The sequence below is a fragment of the Malus sylvestris genome, chromosome 11 (genome assembly GCF_916048215.2).
Source record: "Malus sylvestris chromosome 11, drMalSylv7.2, whole genome shotgun sequence".
Lineage (NCBI taxonomy): Eukaryota > Viridiplantae > Streptophyta > Magnoliopsida > Rosales > Rosaceae > Malus > Malus sylvestris.
The window spans coordinates 6,913,504-6,930,839 of record NC_062270.1 but is presented as its reverse complement, the minus strand read 5'-3'; the positions used below and the strand labels follow the sequence as shown (position 1 = coordinate 6,930,839).

The following is a 17,336-nucleotide window of genomic DNA, read 5'->3' as shown; positions in this document are numbered from 1 at the left end:
ATTTTTCTTTACATGCTTTTTCTTATACAACGAAGTATTAAACTAAGCGGTGGACAGGCTAAATTACACAATGATCTATTCATATTTATTTGATTCAAACTTGTCATCTACGAGAGTCAAATTTAAAACATATTCATAAGTGATTAGAAATAACACTAGATTGTAATACCAACAACAATCACTTTACATAATTGTTGAGGCTGAGAATCACTAAAAAGCTACCCAGCTACCGAACCAAATTCTCAGGCCCGTCTCACAGCAAGGGCAAAACAAAGCCCAACATAAGGAAGATTGCAATTCTTCCATCAAGGCTATTGGCGTGAACAAAATTGTATCATCACACCACCTTCGAGAGAAACTTCTCACAGTATGTGCAATGACACTCATAATATAAAGCCTAGTAATTTTGTGAGGAAGATAACTTCATTTAAACTCCTAATTCTTATTGGGGATACCTATCCACAAGTTAAGTAATAATACATGAGATATTAGAGGAAATTAAATTGAGCTTGTTCAATGTCTAAGTTCAACGTCTAAGTTCCGTAACATGAAAATCATTATCTTCATCTATGCCTGCAAGGAAAATTTGTAAAGTTTAGTCAATAAGCAAAGGGATACCTTTCAGTTGCGGACAAAGTTTGTCATGCTCTGCAGTAGAGGGTGCATGACAACAAAACTACCGTAAAAGCATTATATTCATGCACAAAAAATGGGATTGTTCTGCAGCAACTTCATCGAATATGATCAACCAAGAAATGAGTCAGCATTTGGAAATTTATTGCTATTACTTTCTATGTAAAGTGGATACGAACATACTATTCACCGTAAGTTATCTCTGTAAGTTATAAGTTATAACCACAAGTAGTTTCTTGTTGGTCCGTTACACGCAAGATCAAGCAAAAACATATATGATTCTTCTTCATAAGTTCATTGCTGGTTCATCCCATACAAGCAAAAATATATACTCTTCTCCTAGTTTTCGCGGCAAGAGTGGTAGTCTTCTATTTTTAACACCTATTTAGCTGGAAATCTAGTCTTGAGTACAACATTCACATAGACCTGGAAAATGTGGCTGAAAATGCACAATTAATCGCAGGGGACGTTGTATACACGGTATTATATGACAACTCAGCTAGGACACTGGCAAAAATTGTAACAAAACATAAACGTAGAGAGCTCACACCAAATACAAGAGACACTACAACACTACACATAAAACCCTTATACCGCGATGCAAATCTTGCTCTATATGAAGTCAAGCATCAATTCAAGCAACATAAAATTTTAAGACGAAAATTGGACACCATCCTGACTACATTCATACAATAAGAAGAAACAATATCAGGCACCAGACCACACAAGAGAAGACATTACAAGAAGCAAACTCAAACATGCTCAATCCTTCTCTTTGATAAGCCATTTCCAATGTTGCATTTCCAAAACATTATTCTAGTTTCAGTGCACAAGGGAAGATGCTACGTTGGATCATCATAGTAACTGATTTGAAAAAACACACTACCAATGGAGGATACAACTGATTAACTGAAAAAGCACATCCAAGTATAACAAATCGGGCTAAATTCCCTAAAAAAAGAGGAAATACGTATCAAGCTGCTTGAACTCCAGCTGCTGGAGCACTTTCTGTAGGTTTAGTCGTACTTGGAACAATTTCAGTCTTTGAGTTGGGAATGTATCTCCAACCACGCTTGTGGACTCCACTTATTTTCTTGGGGGCATCTGCAGCTGGCAAGCCTGGAACAAATTCTACTATATTAATTTTCATATAAGAGTAACTTAAAATCTACAATACCAACCCATAAAATGATCAACTATTATTAGCTTAGTAGTCCTGAGTCCTGACTCACAAGACTAACAACTACAGGTCTAACATAGAACTCTAAAGAATTAGTACTAAATACATAAATGACAAACAAATAGAGGATCGAGACTCTGTAACAAAAAGGAACCTCATATTCATATACGCAGGTTGTACAGATGCATTACGTTTATATATGAAAGCGCATAGTGGAAGTGTAAAGAGAGTCAATATCCCGAATCCCATACACAGTTCTCACTTATTAATTATAACTCATATTAGGCTGCATGTTCAGTCGCAAAGAAAAATACTGTGACCAGGGAAGCGCTCTGGATACAAACTAAATAACACAACTCCCAACCATTCAGGGTATTCCATTTTCAAATGAATGAAGACGATCATTCTTCTCAGAATGCACCCAAAATCATGTAAAAAGAATAAAAGGTTACACGTTTTGGATCACCGTGATACATAACAACGATGTCAACAACTAGTCAGAACACCAATATTGATTATATCAGTAAACCCAGGTACAAATGAAACTCAATCGAACCGAGAACACGAAAAAGTTCAAATTCCATGAAATGTAAAGCTGAACACTGACCTTCCTTATGAACGATTCCCCATGCCTTGCCATGTCTACCATCCTGAAAAATTAAAAACCACATAAACCCTAAACCATTAAACCCCTGACACAATGATAACAACAAACAATAAAATGGAAATATGAATTAACATTCCCTCATTTTGTACTAGCAATCAAATCAAATGTAAAAGTTTAGAGTAAAAGAAATCCCAACTTTGTAATCATTTCCCACATTTTCCCAGTAACCAAACAGAGCAAAAACCCCAGCAAAATCTGGGAAAAATTGATAGCAATCAATACCTTATAAAGATTGATTTTGGTAATCTGGTAAGAGACGCCGACCCAATGGGTCTTAGCCATTTGGTACCCCAATCCCCAGTTGGGTAGAAACTGGGCCACCTCGAACAGGTTCTTCTTTTTCTTCCGCTTGGGTTTATTTGAAGCCGAAGAAGGAGAAGGGGCGGCGGAAGTTGGGTTTTGGGAAGCGGTGCTAAAGCTTCTGAGGAAGCTCGATGTGAGCCTCCAGAGGCCTCCGGTTCGATCCGTTAATGCTCTGTTTGCAAGACCGCTCGCCATTTTCCGGTTCGGCTTTCTCACTCTCTCCGTTCTCGGCTTCTTTTGGGTAAATTGTGTTTTGCTGGGGAGGCGGAACTCGTTTGAGAGGCTTGTGGTTATTACGGAATGACCTCGTCAGTTTTCTTGAAAGGTTTACGTGGCTTAACCGTGACCACACAAAATAGGAGGGCACGAGGAGGGCACCGAAATGGAAGGGCAGACAATCCAAGTCCATTGTTAAAATACCACTATTTCCTTTGGTGAGTTTTTTTTTAAATTTTATTTATTATTATTATTATTTTCTTTTTTATGAATATATTGATATTTTTACACTGAGCGGAGGGGGAGTTCGGCTAAAACCACACAATGAGTAACCTAATTTGGTATCGAATTCGTCGTGAACAAGATTCGAACATAAGACCTCTCACTTTCAAGTGAAGAGGAATATCATTATACTGTAGTATTCTTGTAGGAGATATTCCACATTAATGACAGATTAATTTTTTTATCAGCTGATTTTAGTAGCGTAAGCTTGTAAACAAGTGGAGCATTAAAACAGATGTTCGCTTGAGGAAACTTAAAACGGGTGGTAAAGGTGTCGCAATCTGTTCACAGAATTGTGTGAAGTTGTATTAAGCACATCCTATACTACTTAGTTTAGTAGAGCACCCCACCCTTAATCCTTTCCCCATGCAGTTCAAGTTCACACAAGGTGGCAACGTACTTTTGGGATCCAGGTCAAATGGTAGCCCCAAAACAGAACCGGTGATCCTATAAAATGTATCCTTGGGAGTTCAAACCAGGATTGGGATCCAACATTTGCTAACTTTCCTCTTGAACAACCCTTTCAAATTTAGGGATTTTTGAGAAAAAAAATACGACATTCATTGATAACAAAGAGAATACGTACCCGGTCGAATTTAGGGATTTTTAGATATGGTCTAATAACCATTTAAAGGTAAGACCCCCATTTAACATTACAATAAAATTATTATTTCTTACATGTGATGAGTGTAACCATAAACTAATGAGCGTATAGTGTATACAAAGTTCTTGTTGTCATAAGTAGTCACGTGACTAGCATGTGAAAGATATAAAGAGTACACACTGTTGCAAAAGGAACAGTGGTATAGTGATTACCACATGAGGGGATACTTTGAGAAGGGAGAAGGAAGTCGAACTGAAAGCAGAGATGATAGATTTGATTAAACAACGAGAAAGAGAGGCCATAGATATGCGCTCAGTAACGCTTGGATATCTTCAACGGAGGAGGGTGAATTCGAATTTTGAACCATTTCCAACATCGTGTAGCTGGATCTGAGCTTACCAACATTCATGGTAAACTCCCGTCGAAGTTTACCATGAATCTTTGGGTACCTACATTTTTGTTTTTGATCTGAGCTTCCATCTTAAACAGCACTTAATTTATCAAAGTTGTTCAAGGCCCTTAACCCCTTTTTTTTATTAGGTTGTCGCAACGCCCCATAAAACAATGAAGTAATGTATCCATAAGAGCACCGGCCCATAGCAGCTGGGATACAAATTTGTCGGTTGATTGATTCTCGGAATCACCTCTAAGACTGCTTTAGGTAGTTTAGGCACAAGCTTGTGCCTAGGAGCGTCTTTGAGTTGTAGAGAAAAAACCTCCTGAATGCTACAAGCAGTATCCGTATTGTCAAAGAGGGATATATCCCCGATTGTCGTCGATGGTATGCCAAAACTCGCTATTACTACTGAAGAGAGAGACAAGCAAAGAACAAATGCCAGAAAGCAAATATATCATCACTACAGCAAATCCATAATGTCGAAAATAAGCGAAGTTACAGCACGGAGCAGCAACTGGAAGTTGATATTAAAACTCGTCCATCAATCTCTCTCTCAACCAGAAATTCATTCATTCACATGCTACACAAACGCACTAAACTGGAAAGTCGATATTAAAAGAAGCGCTATTGCTTTGACGAAGAAATTACATTTCTTCCTCGTACTCTTGCTGCTCATCCTCGTATTCCTCCTCATCAGCTGTTGCATCTTGGTACTGCTGGTATTCAGAAACCAGATCATTCATGTTGCTCTCGGCTTCAGTGAACTCCATCTCGTCCATGCCTTCACCAGTGTACCAATGCAAGAAAGCCTTCCTCCTGAACATGGCAGTGAACTGCTCGCTCACTCTCCTGAACATTTCCTGGATGGATGTCGAGTTCCCAATGAAGGTTGATGCCATCTTAAGCCCGGTTGGTGGGATGTCACAGACAGTTGACTTCACATTGTTGGGGATCCACTCAACAAAGTAGGAAGAGTTCTTGTTCTGCACATTCATCATTTGGTCATCCACTTCCTTGGTGCTCATCTTACCACGGAACATGGCTGATGCTGTTAGGTAACGTCCATGTCGGGGATCAGCAGCACACATCATGTTCTTGGAGTCCCACATTTGCTGTGTGAGCTCTGGAACAGTCAGGGCCCGGTACTGCTGTGAGCCACGTGAAGTAAGAGGAGCAAAGCCCACCATGAAAAAGTGGAGACGGGGGAAGGGGATCAGGTTAACAGCAAGCTTGCGCAGATCAGAGTTGAGCTGTCCAGGAAACCTCAGGCAGCAGGTAACTCCAGACATTGTTGCAGAGATCAAATGATTCAAATCACCAACTGCAAACATCAAAGACGAAAACAGAAATCAGCTTTCATAGTCTTTTGAGGAAGCACACATCAATGATCAATGGGTAAATAGTTCAAATATAGTACTAAATGTTTTGCACATAAACAACAAATCATGCTTTCAGAACCCAACAATAAACAATGAAAGAAGCAGCGAACCATTCAATAGTGTTCACCAAATCGCATTTTCCCTTGAAATCAAATTCAAGCTTTGAAAGCATGAAACCTCATTTTCACTTCAAAACCAAATGACACCTCACTTTACTTTCACAAAATTTAGACAGATTCATTCATCACCAAAACTCATTTTTCTTAAGAAATGGATGAGGACGCATTACTCAACAATAAATATGATAGCAAATATATCACATAATGAACAAACTCAAAAGGAAAAGACGATTCGACTTTCAAATCATGCAGCAATCAATCATTCAACAGAGAATAATAACCATAGTCAAATTTCTAGCGCAAATCAAGATGCATAAGCATACAAACACTTGCACAAAATTGATTCTCAACGAAACAACTAAGAAGATAGATCTGAGCCAACTTACAGCTGGGGGTGGTGAGCTTAAGTGTGCGGAAGCAAATATCGTAGAGGGCCTCATTGTCAAGAACCATGCACTCATCAGCATTCTCCACAAGCTGATGGACCGAGAGAGTAGCATTGTAAGGCTCCACGACAGTATCTGAGACCTTGGGAGATGGGAACACAGAGAAAGTCATCATCATCCGATCTGGGTACTCCTCCCTGATCTTCGAGATCAGAAGCGTTCCCATCCCAGATCCAGTACCACCACCCAACGAATGGCACACCTGAAACCCTGCAACACCAAAACAAATCAAAATTAGGGTTTAATCGACCATCGACCCAGAAATGAAAACCCCCAAATCTCCAACTCTCACAAAATACAATCAGGTTTTCGTCAATTCAGTAAATTAGGATTTAACCAACACAGAAATGAAACACCCAATCTCTAAATCTCACAAATTACAGTTAGGGTTTAATCATTTCAGAGTTTACACATACCTTGCAAGCAGTCGCAATTCTCCGCCTCCTTACGAACCACATCGAGAACAGAATCGATCAACTCTGCACCCTCGGTGTAATGACCCTTGGCCCAGTTGTTCCCAGCACCCGATTGACCGAAAACGAAGTTGTCAGGGCGGAAGATCTGGCCATACGGCCCAGATCTGATGCTGTCCATGGTTCCAGGCTCCAGATCCATGAGCACGGCGCGAGGAACATAGCGGCCACCGCTGGCCTCGTTGTAGTAGACATTAACCCGCTCAAGCTGGAGCTCGGAGTCGCCGTGGTAGCGACCGGTGGAGTCGATGCCGTGCTCGGCGCACACCACCTCCCAGAACTTAGCACCGATCTGGTTGCCGCATTGGCCTCCCTGGATGTGAAGGATCTCACGCATTTTCGGTTCTAGGGTTCACCGCAGAGCAGATCCGCAGATCTAGAGAGAGAAAGAGAGAGGAAGTTTTAGAGAGAGAGAGAGAGGCGCAGCGGCGGAGAATGAGGGAGAGAGTGACTGAGAGGAGGATATATAGAGTGGAGTGAGGTGTACCCTATAACGGCTCTTTGCTAATTTTTTATATTTTTATATTTTTGGGATTTTCATTGGCCGTTTAAATTAACCGGGATCCGGAGAATCAACGGCTGGATGGGCGCCGCGTAATTTGATGGGGGTGAAAAACGGTTTAAATTTTAGAGCCTAAAACGAAGATTTTGAATTTAGAATTACGGATACAGCTGGATACGGTATGGCCCACTGGTTTATGGATCCGGAATTTTGAAATGACGGAATTGCCCCTGGACGGTCTGGTGGCGTTTCCATGTCATGTGATGTGGTTCGTGAAATTAATTAAAGGCTGTAAACCCTGGGAAAAAAGGTTATTCGTGATCTGGTACAACGCGCGCATTGCGTGTGGTCGAATCTTGACCCCTACTTTTTAACCACTGATTTTGGAAGAAAACTAATCTTTGTTCCCATTTTTTGTTTGGTGAAGATATTTTGAGCAATTGAGAAATTTCAACTTAAAACCTCAACGTTATAAAGATGTTGTGGAATGAGAAATCGAATTTGGAACATCTGTTGCAAGGTGAAATAAATACATTTTGCGGAATCTCAAGTTTAAATTTATTTATTATATCGGAGAATTTTTTTGAACTGGAACATAGGTTACTCCGACGCATCACTCAACGGCCATTCATCAATTAGCTAACATCAATGGCTTAAGTTTTAAAGGTCTTTAACAGTATGCCAACAATTATGAGTTTAATTACAATGAAGAATATTAGTTTACACCTAAAATATCTCAGACAACGAGATTAACTTGCATAAAATAGAAAATAGATTCAACATCACGTGATGTTTTGGTCTAATAATCTTCAATTAGTCTTAAAAGGATAAGCAAAGGAAGTAAATAGAAGTGCATTTAAAACAAAATATTAATATAGCATGCCCAAGAATGTCTCAGAAAGTCAAACAATTAAAGCTTACGACCATACCATACACCCATCACTGCAAAACAAAACGCAGATTAAGCAAAATGCCTTCAAAGGCAATGAAATTTGAAAGGTAAGGAGTCTCCATCGCCCGAATAACCTTCCGATCTACCGCTTGCCAGAGACACGCTTTGAGAATAAGCTAGCGCTACAACAAAACAGTAAGCAAGCATCCTACATTGACTCTGCAATCATGCTATAATCCCTGCACCACACTGCAATCTTTATCAAACATTTAAGCTCGTTAGGAATCATCGAACAAAATAACCAGGTTTTCGCCATTATTCGTATTATTCTTTTATGTTGTTCTTGTTCCTTTGTAAGCCTACTATGACCACATCAGGGTGTTATTCTTGTTCCTTTACGACCCCGTCATAGAATTTTAAGCAAAGAAGTGTATTTCCGAGACAAGTATTAGTTCAACGGCGATTATATTTCAAACACAGCTCACAAAATCAATCAAATTCAAACATTTCGGTGCTTATGTTCATGTACAGGCTAAAGCATCTAGAGTAAGGACAGTTGTTGAAAGCAAGGATAAATTTTCTAAGCGATTTCCGAAGTTGTGTTTTAGTATTTAAGTTGCTATATTCCGGATTATACAAGGGAAGGGTTAGCATTAGGCATATATTATTACGTGCAATAATATAAAGAATTCAGGGTTTGAATCGTGCCTAAAGTTATTCATAGAAATCATGGTAATACTGTTGAACAAAACTAAGAATTGGTATACTGCATTCACAATCGAAAGTAGGAAAGAGAAGGACGAAACACGCCATTTCTTCCCTTCCTCTACCACCCAAACTTTGATGGAAAACAAGAAAATTAAAGTGGTAGGTGAGAGTGAAAAGATGTATTGTCTAACTTTTGTGTGTGTGTGAGAGCGAGAGAGACTATACAGGTATTAAAATAGACAAGAATATTGCTACCAACATAGAAAAAATAAAAATATTCGAGTTCAACCAGCAAGGCTGCCTCAAAAATTCAACATAAACCCAAAACTATACGCATGGAAAATTGATAGGAAGTGTTTGCTATACCCCAAGGGGACAATAATTGCAAAATTCATTCAAAAGTCAACATACAAACAAAATAAAATTTATTGTTAGTGAACGTATAAGACAAGCATTAAGAATGTGGTGTGCTTGGGGTGCTGCCCGCCAATGGCAGGGGTGATGGTAATATAAAGAAAACTATCCTGACTCGCTCTTTGCTTTGTTATTCCGTGCAAAAGGATCCTGCCTAATTCACTAATTCGGGGGAAGCTACTGAACTTTTATATTTGAAAAATATTTCAGGAGGGATCGTAATACAAAGAAAACTATCCATCAAACTGTCCTGATGCAAAATAATTGATGAGTCATGATCCCTAACCCTAACAATCCAAGTAGACATCTTTAAATGTAAGCCTGTGGCCCTTTAAAGTTAGGATCTAAGTATATGCCTAGTATATAGAAGGTAATCAGATTTTACCAGTCTCCTAAGGTTTCCTAAGATTTATCCTACTGCTTCGAAAGATGAAAATATACTCTTCGTAAATATGTAGAAACAGATGAATCCCAACATATCAGCAGGTTATAAAATCAACGCTGAGAAGCAAATTTTGCCAACTAAATAAAATCTGTACATTGAACACAACCTTACCACCTCAAAAACAGATGACAGAGTAAACCTTTTCCGCTAAACTTTCAGCCCTTATGGAGTCTCCTTCGCCAAAAAAAGACGGGTCGAATTGAAAAGATCTAGTATAGAAAAAGAGAAATTCCACCAAAAAGAAAAATCAACAACAAAATTGACCTTTCACGCTAAAAATTACATGACAGTGTTAAGAATAAATAGTCAAGTCAGTAGTAAAACAAATAACAATAACGATAAAAACTGAACTTAGGAAATTGTAAGCCTTTCCCCAAACGTAAAACAATAAGATAAGATCTACAAAGCTTTCCAAGATTAAAAGGCTAGCCAACTTAGTTTTGGTATTTACTTTACCTTTTATTTGACTTGTTTTATCTTTATGTCTTATGCTGATTTCTAGATGATAGTAGTGCTTCTACTCCTAGTCTTTTTAATTTGTTTTTTATATATAGTCGGGCGCTAGTTTTGTGAGTTTGTAAGTAAGTTTTGGAGGCCCAATTGAATAGTGAAGTAATCAAGGCTAGGATGATGTATGTAACCCTCGTATATCTACCCTTACGAGACTTTTCATGCTGGTCTGTTATTCCGAAAATTAGACAGTAATCTTTCTATCTTTTTAAGGATCTCATTGTTTTCTCTGTTGTTTTGATGTTGTTCAGTGATCACAAGCCACCAACTAGCACATTGTCTTCTCTACTCCCTAGTGTGTTTTGCTGTGCTACAGCAAATAGACAGTAGCTTCCGCTTCTGTCCTACACCAACTAGCACAAGACCAAGCTGCAGAATAATATACAGATCAATTGTGCAGACCACATTCTTCAATTAGGTTGACGATATTCCAAATACTTGTCACTATAGTTTATCAGCTAAACAAAATATCCTTCAAATAAATGTCGATTCACAAGCCACCAAAACAGTAAATAATATAATAGATGCTGCAGTCCAACAAGCAATATCACGAGGCCGTCTCTGCTAACTACTATAAAAAAGAAAAGACTGGATATATGATTTATCATGGCTCCAACATACCTAATTCCTTAAATTCTATCACTTTTTCTTAGAAATCAGCTTGCAAAATCCTGTATAATCTAAATAGTAAAATGTACTCCAGTCATTGCCTTCTATAAGCCTATACAATTTAAATATTTAGTCTTGAAGCCTACTGTGGTACTAAAGAATAGAGATAGACACTTATTTCTCTCTAAGTTCATTCGCATTACAGAAATCCTCATCTTTTAGTAAAAACTACTTTAACACTTCCAACTTACTGGGTAAAATTATGACGAAATGTTAGTGATAACTAATCTGCTTAATCTGGTCGGTCCACTCTCTACTAGATTGAAGACCAAGTATCAGGTTGATTACACAATATCATACTATAAAAAGTTGCCTATAATAGAAATGATGAAGCAGGTCAGAGAGCGCAAGTCTCCTTACATTTAAAACAGATATTCTTGTAGAAACCGAAATGAAACGATTGACAATAATGTAAAATTCACAAAGTTACCTAGAGCATAAAGAAAAATGCTTAGTTTAAATTAGCTTCAATGTTCAAGGTAATGTCCTTGTTTCGACCTTTTGAGAGCTATTTAGCAATGATACCCTTTATAACCATAAGTACATATCTGAGAGCAGTAAAACTAAACTTAATACATTGCCGGTCCAGTTGAATAAACTTAATATATAAGATTAAGAGAGTCAAGCATACATACCCATATGCTATAAACCAATGCCATCTCAATGGTACCAAATGCAAAAGGAAGTGATAGCAATATACCACTTTTGGATTGACAATGACAAGGTCAACAAAAAACAATCCGAGTGAAAGTAGAAAACTTGAGAGTCAAAAACAACAAACTTAACTGCCATTGAACTCCAGTTCCAAATACCATCTCCATTAACATGGCAGCAACCTGAAATGACAAAACTAGCATAAACCACCCTGAATCTAGAAAAAAGAGGCATGGAAGGGTGCATCACCTATATTGCTAACGCAATAATACCAAAGAAACAATTGGTCCCCAAGTGAAATGCAACCATAGAGATCCACATTGCAGCACACCATCATCCATCAATGCTTTTCTCCTCGGCCTTCAAAGCCGGACTTTTTGACTTATTTGCACCCTCTACCAAGGACTGATCACCAGAGGTTCTACAAAATGAAGAAAAAGAAAAAAACGAAGCATCAGACTTCTTAGACAACAACAACAACAACAACAACAAAGCCTTTTCCCAAAGATTGAAAATAATGATAATGTTATAATCAAAATCAAATATGAAGCGAATCAGTAACTTTTTTTTCTTTTATCAAAAGCCAATAAGTAACTATGATGTGCTCAAAGAACTTACAGTTTCTGCTTTTTGGCATTCTGCTTGATGCTTCGCACCATTTCCATCGCCATCTTCTGGTGTTCCCTTGTTTGTGAATGCAAGTCCAAGCCTTCAACTGTTTCACAATCAACTTTACATATCCGGCACCATCCCATACTAGCTGGTTTCCTTTTCCTTGAGTGATCAAAAGACTCTAGATCTCCCTGAAGATATAAACAGCATCGAAAAATTGGACAATAAATCAAATACAATAAAATATCACAATGGAAGCTGTATTAACAATGAAAACAGAAGAGCATCACTTAACACATACAGATACTTGAAGTAATACTTAACTGTGTAAGCTCCATCAGTTGGAAATCTTTGAAGTGAAAAACTGCTCCTAAATCCAGGTTCACCAAGACGTGGATGACTTGGCCTGTTGCCTCGAAATGATTCAAAGTTCCCAGGCCCAGTCATATCTCCTAGGCGTGAATGACGATCACCAAAACCCATAGGTTCTCGCAAATGCAAATGACTATGCAAGTTCTGAGGACCCAAATGATCTCCCCTCCGAAGATGACCAGGGTGCCCATCAACAGTTCGCATATTACCAGGGCCCTCAAACTCACCCCGACGAAAATGACCAGGAAAATTAGAAAGCCTACCCTCGCGGAATGAATTTCCATGTGGATCACCAAACCGATGAAATTCCCTTCTATCAAAATCATCAGGGCCAAAGCCTCTAAACCCATGAGATGGGATGCCAGGGTAATCTCTAACTGGGCTTCGGGGAGCCAAACCATCCATAAGGTGTCGTCCAACAAAATCTGGATGACTGCGAGAAGGCTCCATTCTTCCAATATCTCCAGCAACAGGATCTGTATTCTGACCAATATCATACTTGGGCCCATGAGGTCCCCTATCAAAGGGCCTTGATGAAGAATTCCCAAAATTTGAAACAGGGTCAGAATCCAGATACGAAGGCCTAGGGAATCGCTTGAGATCATCTTCAAACTCTACCCGGTCAATACCACGAAAAGTTGGATCTACCGGGAAGGGATTCAATCGCTCGTCTGGAAAAGCCTTGAACCTTTCATCCCTCAACCCATGAGTTGATGAGGGGTCAAGGCCTGGAGTTCCATTCATTCTCAACATATTTGGGGGGATTCCAGATGGCTGTCCAATTGCTCCCTGATCAATTTGAAAGGCAGGCCGCTGGTGACCCCTAGGACCGTCAGGGCCATATGGTGCTGCTCTTGCCATCATTCCACCAAATGGAGGGCCTCCAACAGGTTCACCTTGCATCCTGGGAGCCCCTGTATGGGAAGGAGGTAGTACACCTTGAGGACCATAATGACCTCCCCCCCTTCCAGAGGATGGTCCAAAACCTGGGTTGGCACCAGGTAGCTGCAAGTGCTCAGATGGATGAAAAGGTTGTCTGGGTACATGTGAAGGTCGCTGAGGTCTTAAATGAGTCAAGGGGTGCCCAGGCCCCTGTGTATGATGTGGAGGTCCTGAAGGGGGTGCACCAGGCCTTTGGGGGAGTATAGTAGGTCCATGATGTATTGGTACAGGATGTGAGGGTTGTGCAGAGCCACCAGCTTGTACCTGACCAGTTGGAGCTGAAGTAGATACAGCTTGCGAACCCTCATCCTTCTGCAACCTTTGACCCTGTTCTTCACGAAGTTGAGCTTCTTCCGATAAGATTTCTTTTGCAACCTCAGCTACAGCTTCACCCAACTTACCGTTACTTGAGTGCTCCATAGTGCTATCCACACCTTCTTTCTTCAATGTTGGGTTACCTACAAACTCTCCATTTTCAAGTGCATGGAAATCTCGATCTGCCCCCAGCAAGCCCCTAGATTCTGGAATCTCCTTAGAAGATGTATCCCCCTGATTAGGTTTATCTTCACCACTAGGTTTATGCTCATCATCAGCGGACTTCATACCCATCTCGGAATTGACATATTTAAGTTCATCGCCATTTGCAACCTTCTGATTTGATGACTCAGATTCTTTCTCAGTTTGCCTTTCAGACATAGTTGGCCTTGAGTTTGCTCCAGATTGCACTGGGTTGTTTGTTCTGACAACATTATTCTGATCTGTAGATGGATGGTTTACAGAAGGATGCATTGGCCTCACTTGGCCAGCAGTTTGTGCGTAGGGCTGAGGTTGTACTGCATGACTTGGCATCATAGGCCTTCCTACAAGATTAGACTGAGTATGTTGAATGCCCTGAGACAATGCAATGTTCTGCTGAGACTGCATAGAGGCATCATTATGTTGAGGGAATGAATGAGATTGGCCCTGGGGACGTAACTGTGTAGATGGTTGCTGCTGTACATATGCCTGATGGTGGAAATATTGCTGAAGCATCGGTTGTTGAATTGCCTGCATAAGCGGGCGCTTGTAGACCAAATTTCCAGGTTGCTGAGCATAAGAGGGAACTGGCTGCTGTTGTGCAGGTTTGATGTTTTGCACTTGACCAGGTGAAGGCAACAAAGCTGGCTGCTGCTGGTTTGGAATTGTTGTAAGAGACGAGGGTGGCCGCACAAGTGGGGGTTGTTGAGGGAGCTGACCCTGTACTTGAACATGAGTCTGTAACTGAGAGTGAGGCATGCCTTGAGATTGCACGTGCATGGTGTGTTGTTGTGGGGCTCCTGACTGCACTGGCTGGTAAAGGTGAGGTAGGGGATATGAGTTATTTCCAGACACAGCATGAGATGATGGATGTGCCTGAGGCTGGACAGCAGCATTCATGGGCTGAGAAGGGTGAAGTTGGGGTTGGTGTTGAGCTTGTGCCTGTGGCTGAGGTTGAGACTGAGAATGGGAATGGTGCTGTGGGTGGAGCTGGGCCTGGGTATGTTGCTGAATTTGGGGCTGCTGATATGGAGGCACTTGCACCTGTTGAGGATGAGGTTGTGAATGGGGTGGAGCTTGGTAATATGGCTGTTGCTGCCCATGAGCTGCTGGGTATGTCTGCACTGTAGGGTGGACTTGCTGCTGTTGGTTGGCTTGTACCTGATTTTGAGTTTGAGCCGCAATAGGAGCCTGGCCATTTGGAGGCTGAATTTGGGGTCGTGGTTGAGCTTGAGCTTGAGCTTGAGCTTGAGAAATTGGAGGCTGTAGCGAAAGTTGAGTTTGGGGCTGAGGTTGCAAGTATGTCTGAGGTTGATTCTGAACAGTCCCATATGGTGGCTGAGCCTGCTGTGATTGTGGAACCGCTGGCTGTTGATATGGATAGTAGCTCTGATATTGCTGTTGATATGGGTCATATCCAGGATACTGCTGGTAGTACTGTTGATATGGTTGCTGCTGTTGGTACCATTGGTCAGCAGACGGCACAGCCGCTTGAGATTGAGAACTTGAGTTTGCTTTCTGATTTGGATCAGATCCAGGTGCAGTTGTAGTTTGAGAAACCAAGGCCTGAGATGTAGGTATTCCTGTTTGAATTGCAGCCTGGGTTTGATCAGCAGTAGCTGCTGATGTGCCAGAAGCTGAAGTGTCTAGAGCACTCTGTGCCTGCTGCGCTGGCTGCACACCCTATAATTGAAAGATAACCATAAAAATCAAATAAGTCTCAATTCCAAACGGTTGAAAATTAAAAAAAAGAAAAACAAATGAAAATACTTACAGGGCAAGTTTGCCCATGTTCCTGCACTTGACGATGTACAATTTGGACTCCACACCTGTTGCATACTACAGGGGAATTTCCAAAGGCACATCCAGAACAATGAGGTGTGCACTCGGATAATGGTCCCTGCCATGTGCATCCACTCCTGTGGAAAAGGCAATGAACTGGTATTTTTCCAATGGTTTCAGCGAGTGCCTTATTTGACTCAGTAAGTGGCTGCATTGATTGTGTCAAGGTTTATCAATAAACAGACAAAAAAGATTAAAGATTTTGCTACAACCAAGGTTGTATAAGGAAGGACCTTGGCATCTGCTTCTGTCACTAAGTAGCCGTCATATGGGCAAGCCTGGGTGGTGCTCACAACGTATGTCAAACAGGGCTTGCAGTAGAGATGAGTACATTGCGACTGTAGCGCTTCATTTGGGTAAACAAGCAGACGACAAACCGGACAAAAGTACTCCCCGGCAAGAGACTGGATATTCAATATGCACTCGTTATCAAATCCCATGCCGCCCTACCAATTCAGCTTCAACGCTATAAACCCGAATGAGCACAAAAATGGTGAGCCCCTAGTGAAGATAAAGAAACTCATTCTTCCATCAGCATGCATGACTTACTCACTTCAAAATCATATAACAAATCCTAATACCAAAAAAATGACCAAACGCATAGAACAGGGACGCATAAATGCAAGTCCAAAATGTACCCATCACTCTATTAGCATATGGTAATAATTAGAAAATCGCATTAAAACAAAAAACAACGAGAATCCCAAACCTTTCGATGCGTACGAAGAAGACAGGCCGAAAATAATCAAAATTCGAGTTTTTGTTCGTTTTCAGATTCAGACCAGTGCGGTTTCAACTTTCACAAGTCCAAACTGATTAAATTCAACACTTAAACATAAAGATTTAAACTTTCGTTTATAAATTTCCAATTCCCAAACTTTCTCAAAGAGAATTTCGGTACCTGGGAGTTTCTCTAATGTATACCAATTCGATTCGAGACCTTAAAACCCTAGCCCAGCTTAAACCTGTAAAAAAAAAAATTAGGAAAATTGAAAAAAAATAGAATAAATCTTAGGGTTTTCATGAACAAAATGTTGTGCGTGAAGAGAAAGTAAAGGCAGAAATCGAGTGGGATTACAGTTGGCGCGGATTGGTCGAGAAACGCAAAGACTCGCTGGGCACAAGAGAGATGCTATTGCTAAGTGCGAACGGAAGCGCAGAGGAAGAAGACGGTGCTTATAAAACAAGTGTTGCTTGAGTCCTCGGGATTTTAAGGATTTTAATTTTTTTAATGAATCAGGATTTTAGGTGATTTTTTTTTTTAAATTATCATGTATTCAATTATAATTTTAAGATAGTTTATTAAATTTTTTAAAAATTTGTAGTATTTAATTAGGATTTTAAATAAATTTATAATATTTCAGGTATATTCAATTAGAAATTGATTTTAAAGAATTTGAGAAAGTTGAGGAATTATAGGAAATTTGAGAGCTTTCGTAATGTATTTTAAGCATTAACAAATCTCACATTTCCCCATAAGATTTTAAAGAAATTGAATCAAAATTTTATATGGAATATCTACAAATCAATTAAACTCCATAAAAATTCATGAATTTATA

The 17,336-nt window shown here is 40.0% G+C and overlaps 3 protein-coding genes across 12 annotated transcripts; all 3 read right to left on the bottom strand.

Annotated features, from left to right (window-relative positions):
- Nucleotides 1-108: 108 nt before the first annotated feature.
- LOC126589154 (uncharacterized) lies at nt 109-3,091 on the bottom strand. Of its 2 annotated transcripts, XM_050254382.1 has the most exons (4): nt 2,703-3,091; nt 2,421-2,463; nt 1,604-1,752; nt 109-573 (listed from the first exon to the last, which is right to left on the bottom strand). In XM_050254382.1, the coding sequence occupies exons 1-3, from the start codon at nt 2,976-2,978 to the stop codon at nt 1,607-1,609; spliced, it is 465 nt and encodes a 154-aa protein (XP_050110339.1). In that variant the 5' UTR covers nt 2,979-3,091; the 3' UTR covers nt 109-573; nt 1,604-1,606. The 2 variants fall into 2 exon arrangements, with proteins under 2 accessions (XP_050110339.1, XP_050110338.1); XM_050254381.1 differs by lacking the exon at nt 109-573 and having other exon boundaries at nt 1,393-1,752; nt 2,703-3,090.
- A 1,627-nt stretch (nt 3,092-4,718) lies between these two features.
- LOC126589126 (tubulin beta chain-like) lies at nt 4,719-7,119 on the bottom strand. Its single transcript, XM_050254348.1, has 3 exons — nt 6,643-7,119; nt 6,167-6,436; nt 4,719-5,603 (listed from the first exon to the last, which is right to left on the bottom strand). The coding sequence occupies exons 1-3, from the start codon at nt 7,034-7,036 to the stop codon at nt 4,927-4,929; spliced, it is 1,341 nt and encodes a 446-aa protein (XP_050110305.1). The 5' UTR covers nt 7,037-7,119; the 3' UTR covers nt 4,719-4,926.
- A 933-nt stretch (nt 7,120-8,052) lies between these two features.
- Nucleotides 8,053-16,987, bottom strand: LOC126589104 (uncharacterized). Of its 9 annotated transcripts, none has more exons than XR_007611708.1 (9): nt 16,856-16,959; nt 16,679-16,742; nt 16,011-16,243; nt 15,710-15,925; nt 12,430-15,618; nt 12,112-12,296; nt 11,743-11,914; nt 11,626-11,675; nt 8,053-9,869 (listed from the first exon to the last, which is right to left on the bottom strand). XR_007611708.1 is itself a non-coding variant. In XM_050254302.1 (7 exons), exons 3-7 carry the CDS (start codon nt 16,215-16,217, stop codon nt 11,827-11,829), a joined length of 3,885 nt encoding a protein of 1,294 aa, XP_050110259.1. In that variant the 5' UTR covers nt 16,218-16,243; nt 16,679-16,742; nt 16,856-16,987; the 3' UTR covers nt 8,053-11,826. The 9 variants fall into 9 exon arrangements, 2 of the variants coding, with proteins under 2 accessions (XP_050110259.1, XP_050110260.1); XR_007611707.1 differs by having other exon boundaries at nt 11,766-11,914; XR_007611702.1 differs by having other exon boundaries at nt 11,270-11,914.
- Between the last annotated feature and the right edge of the window lie 349 nt (nt 16,988-17,336).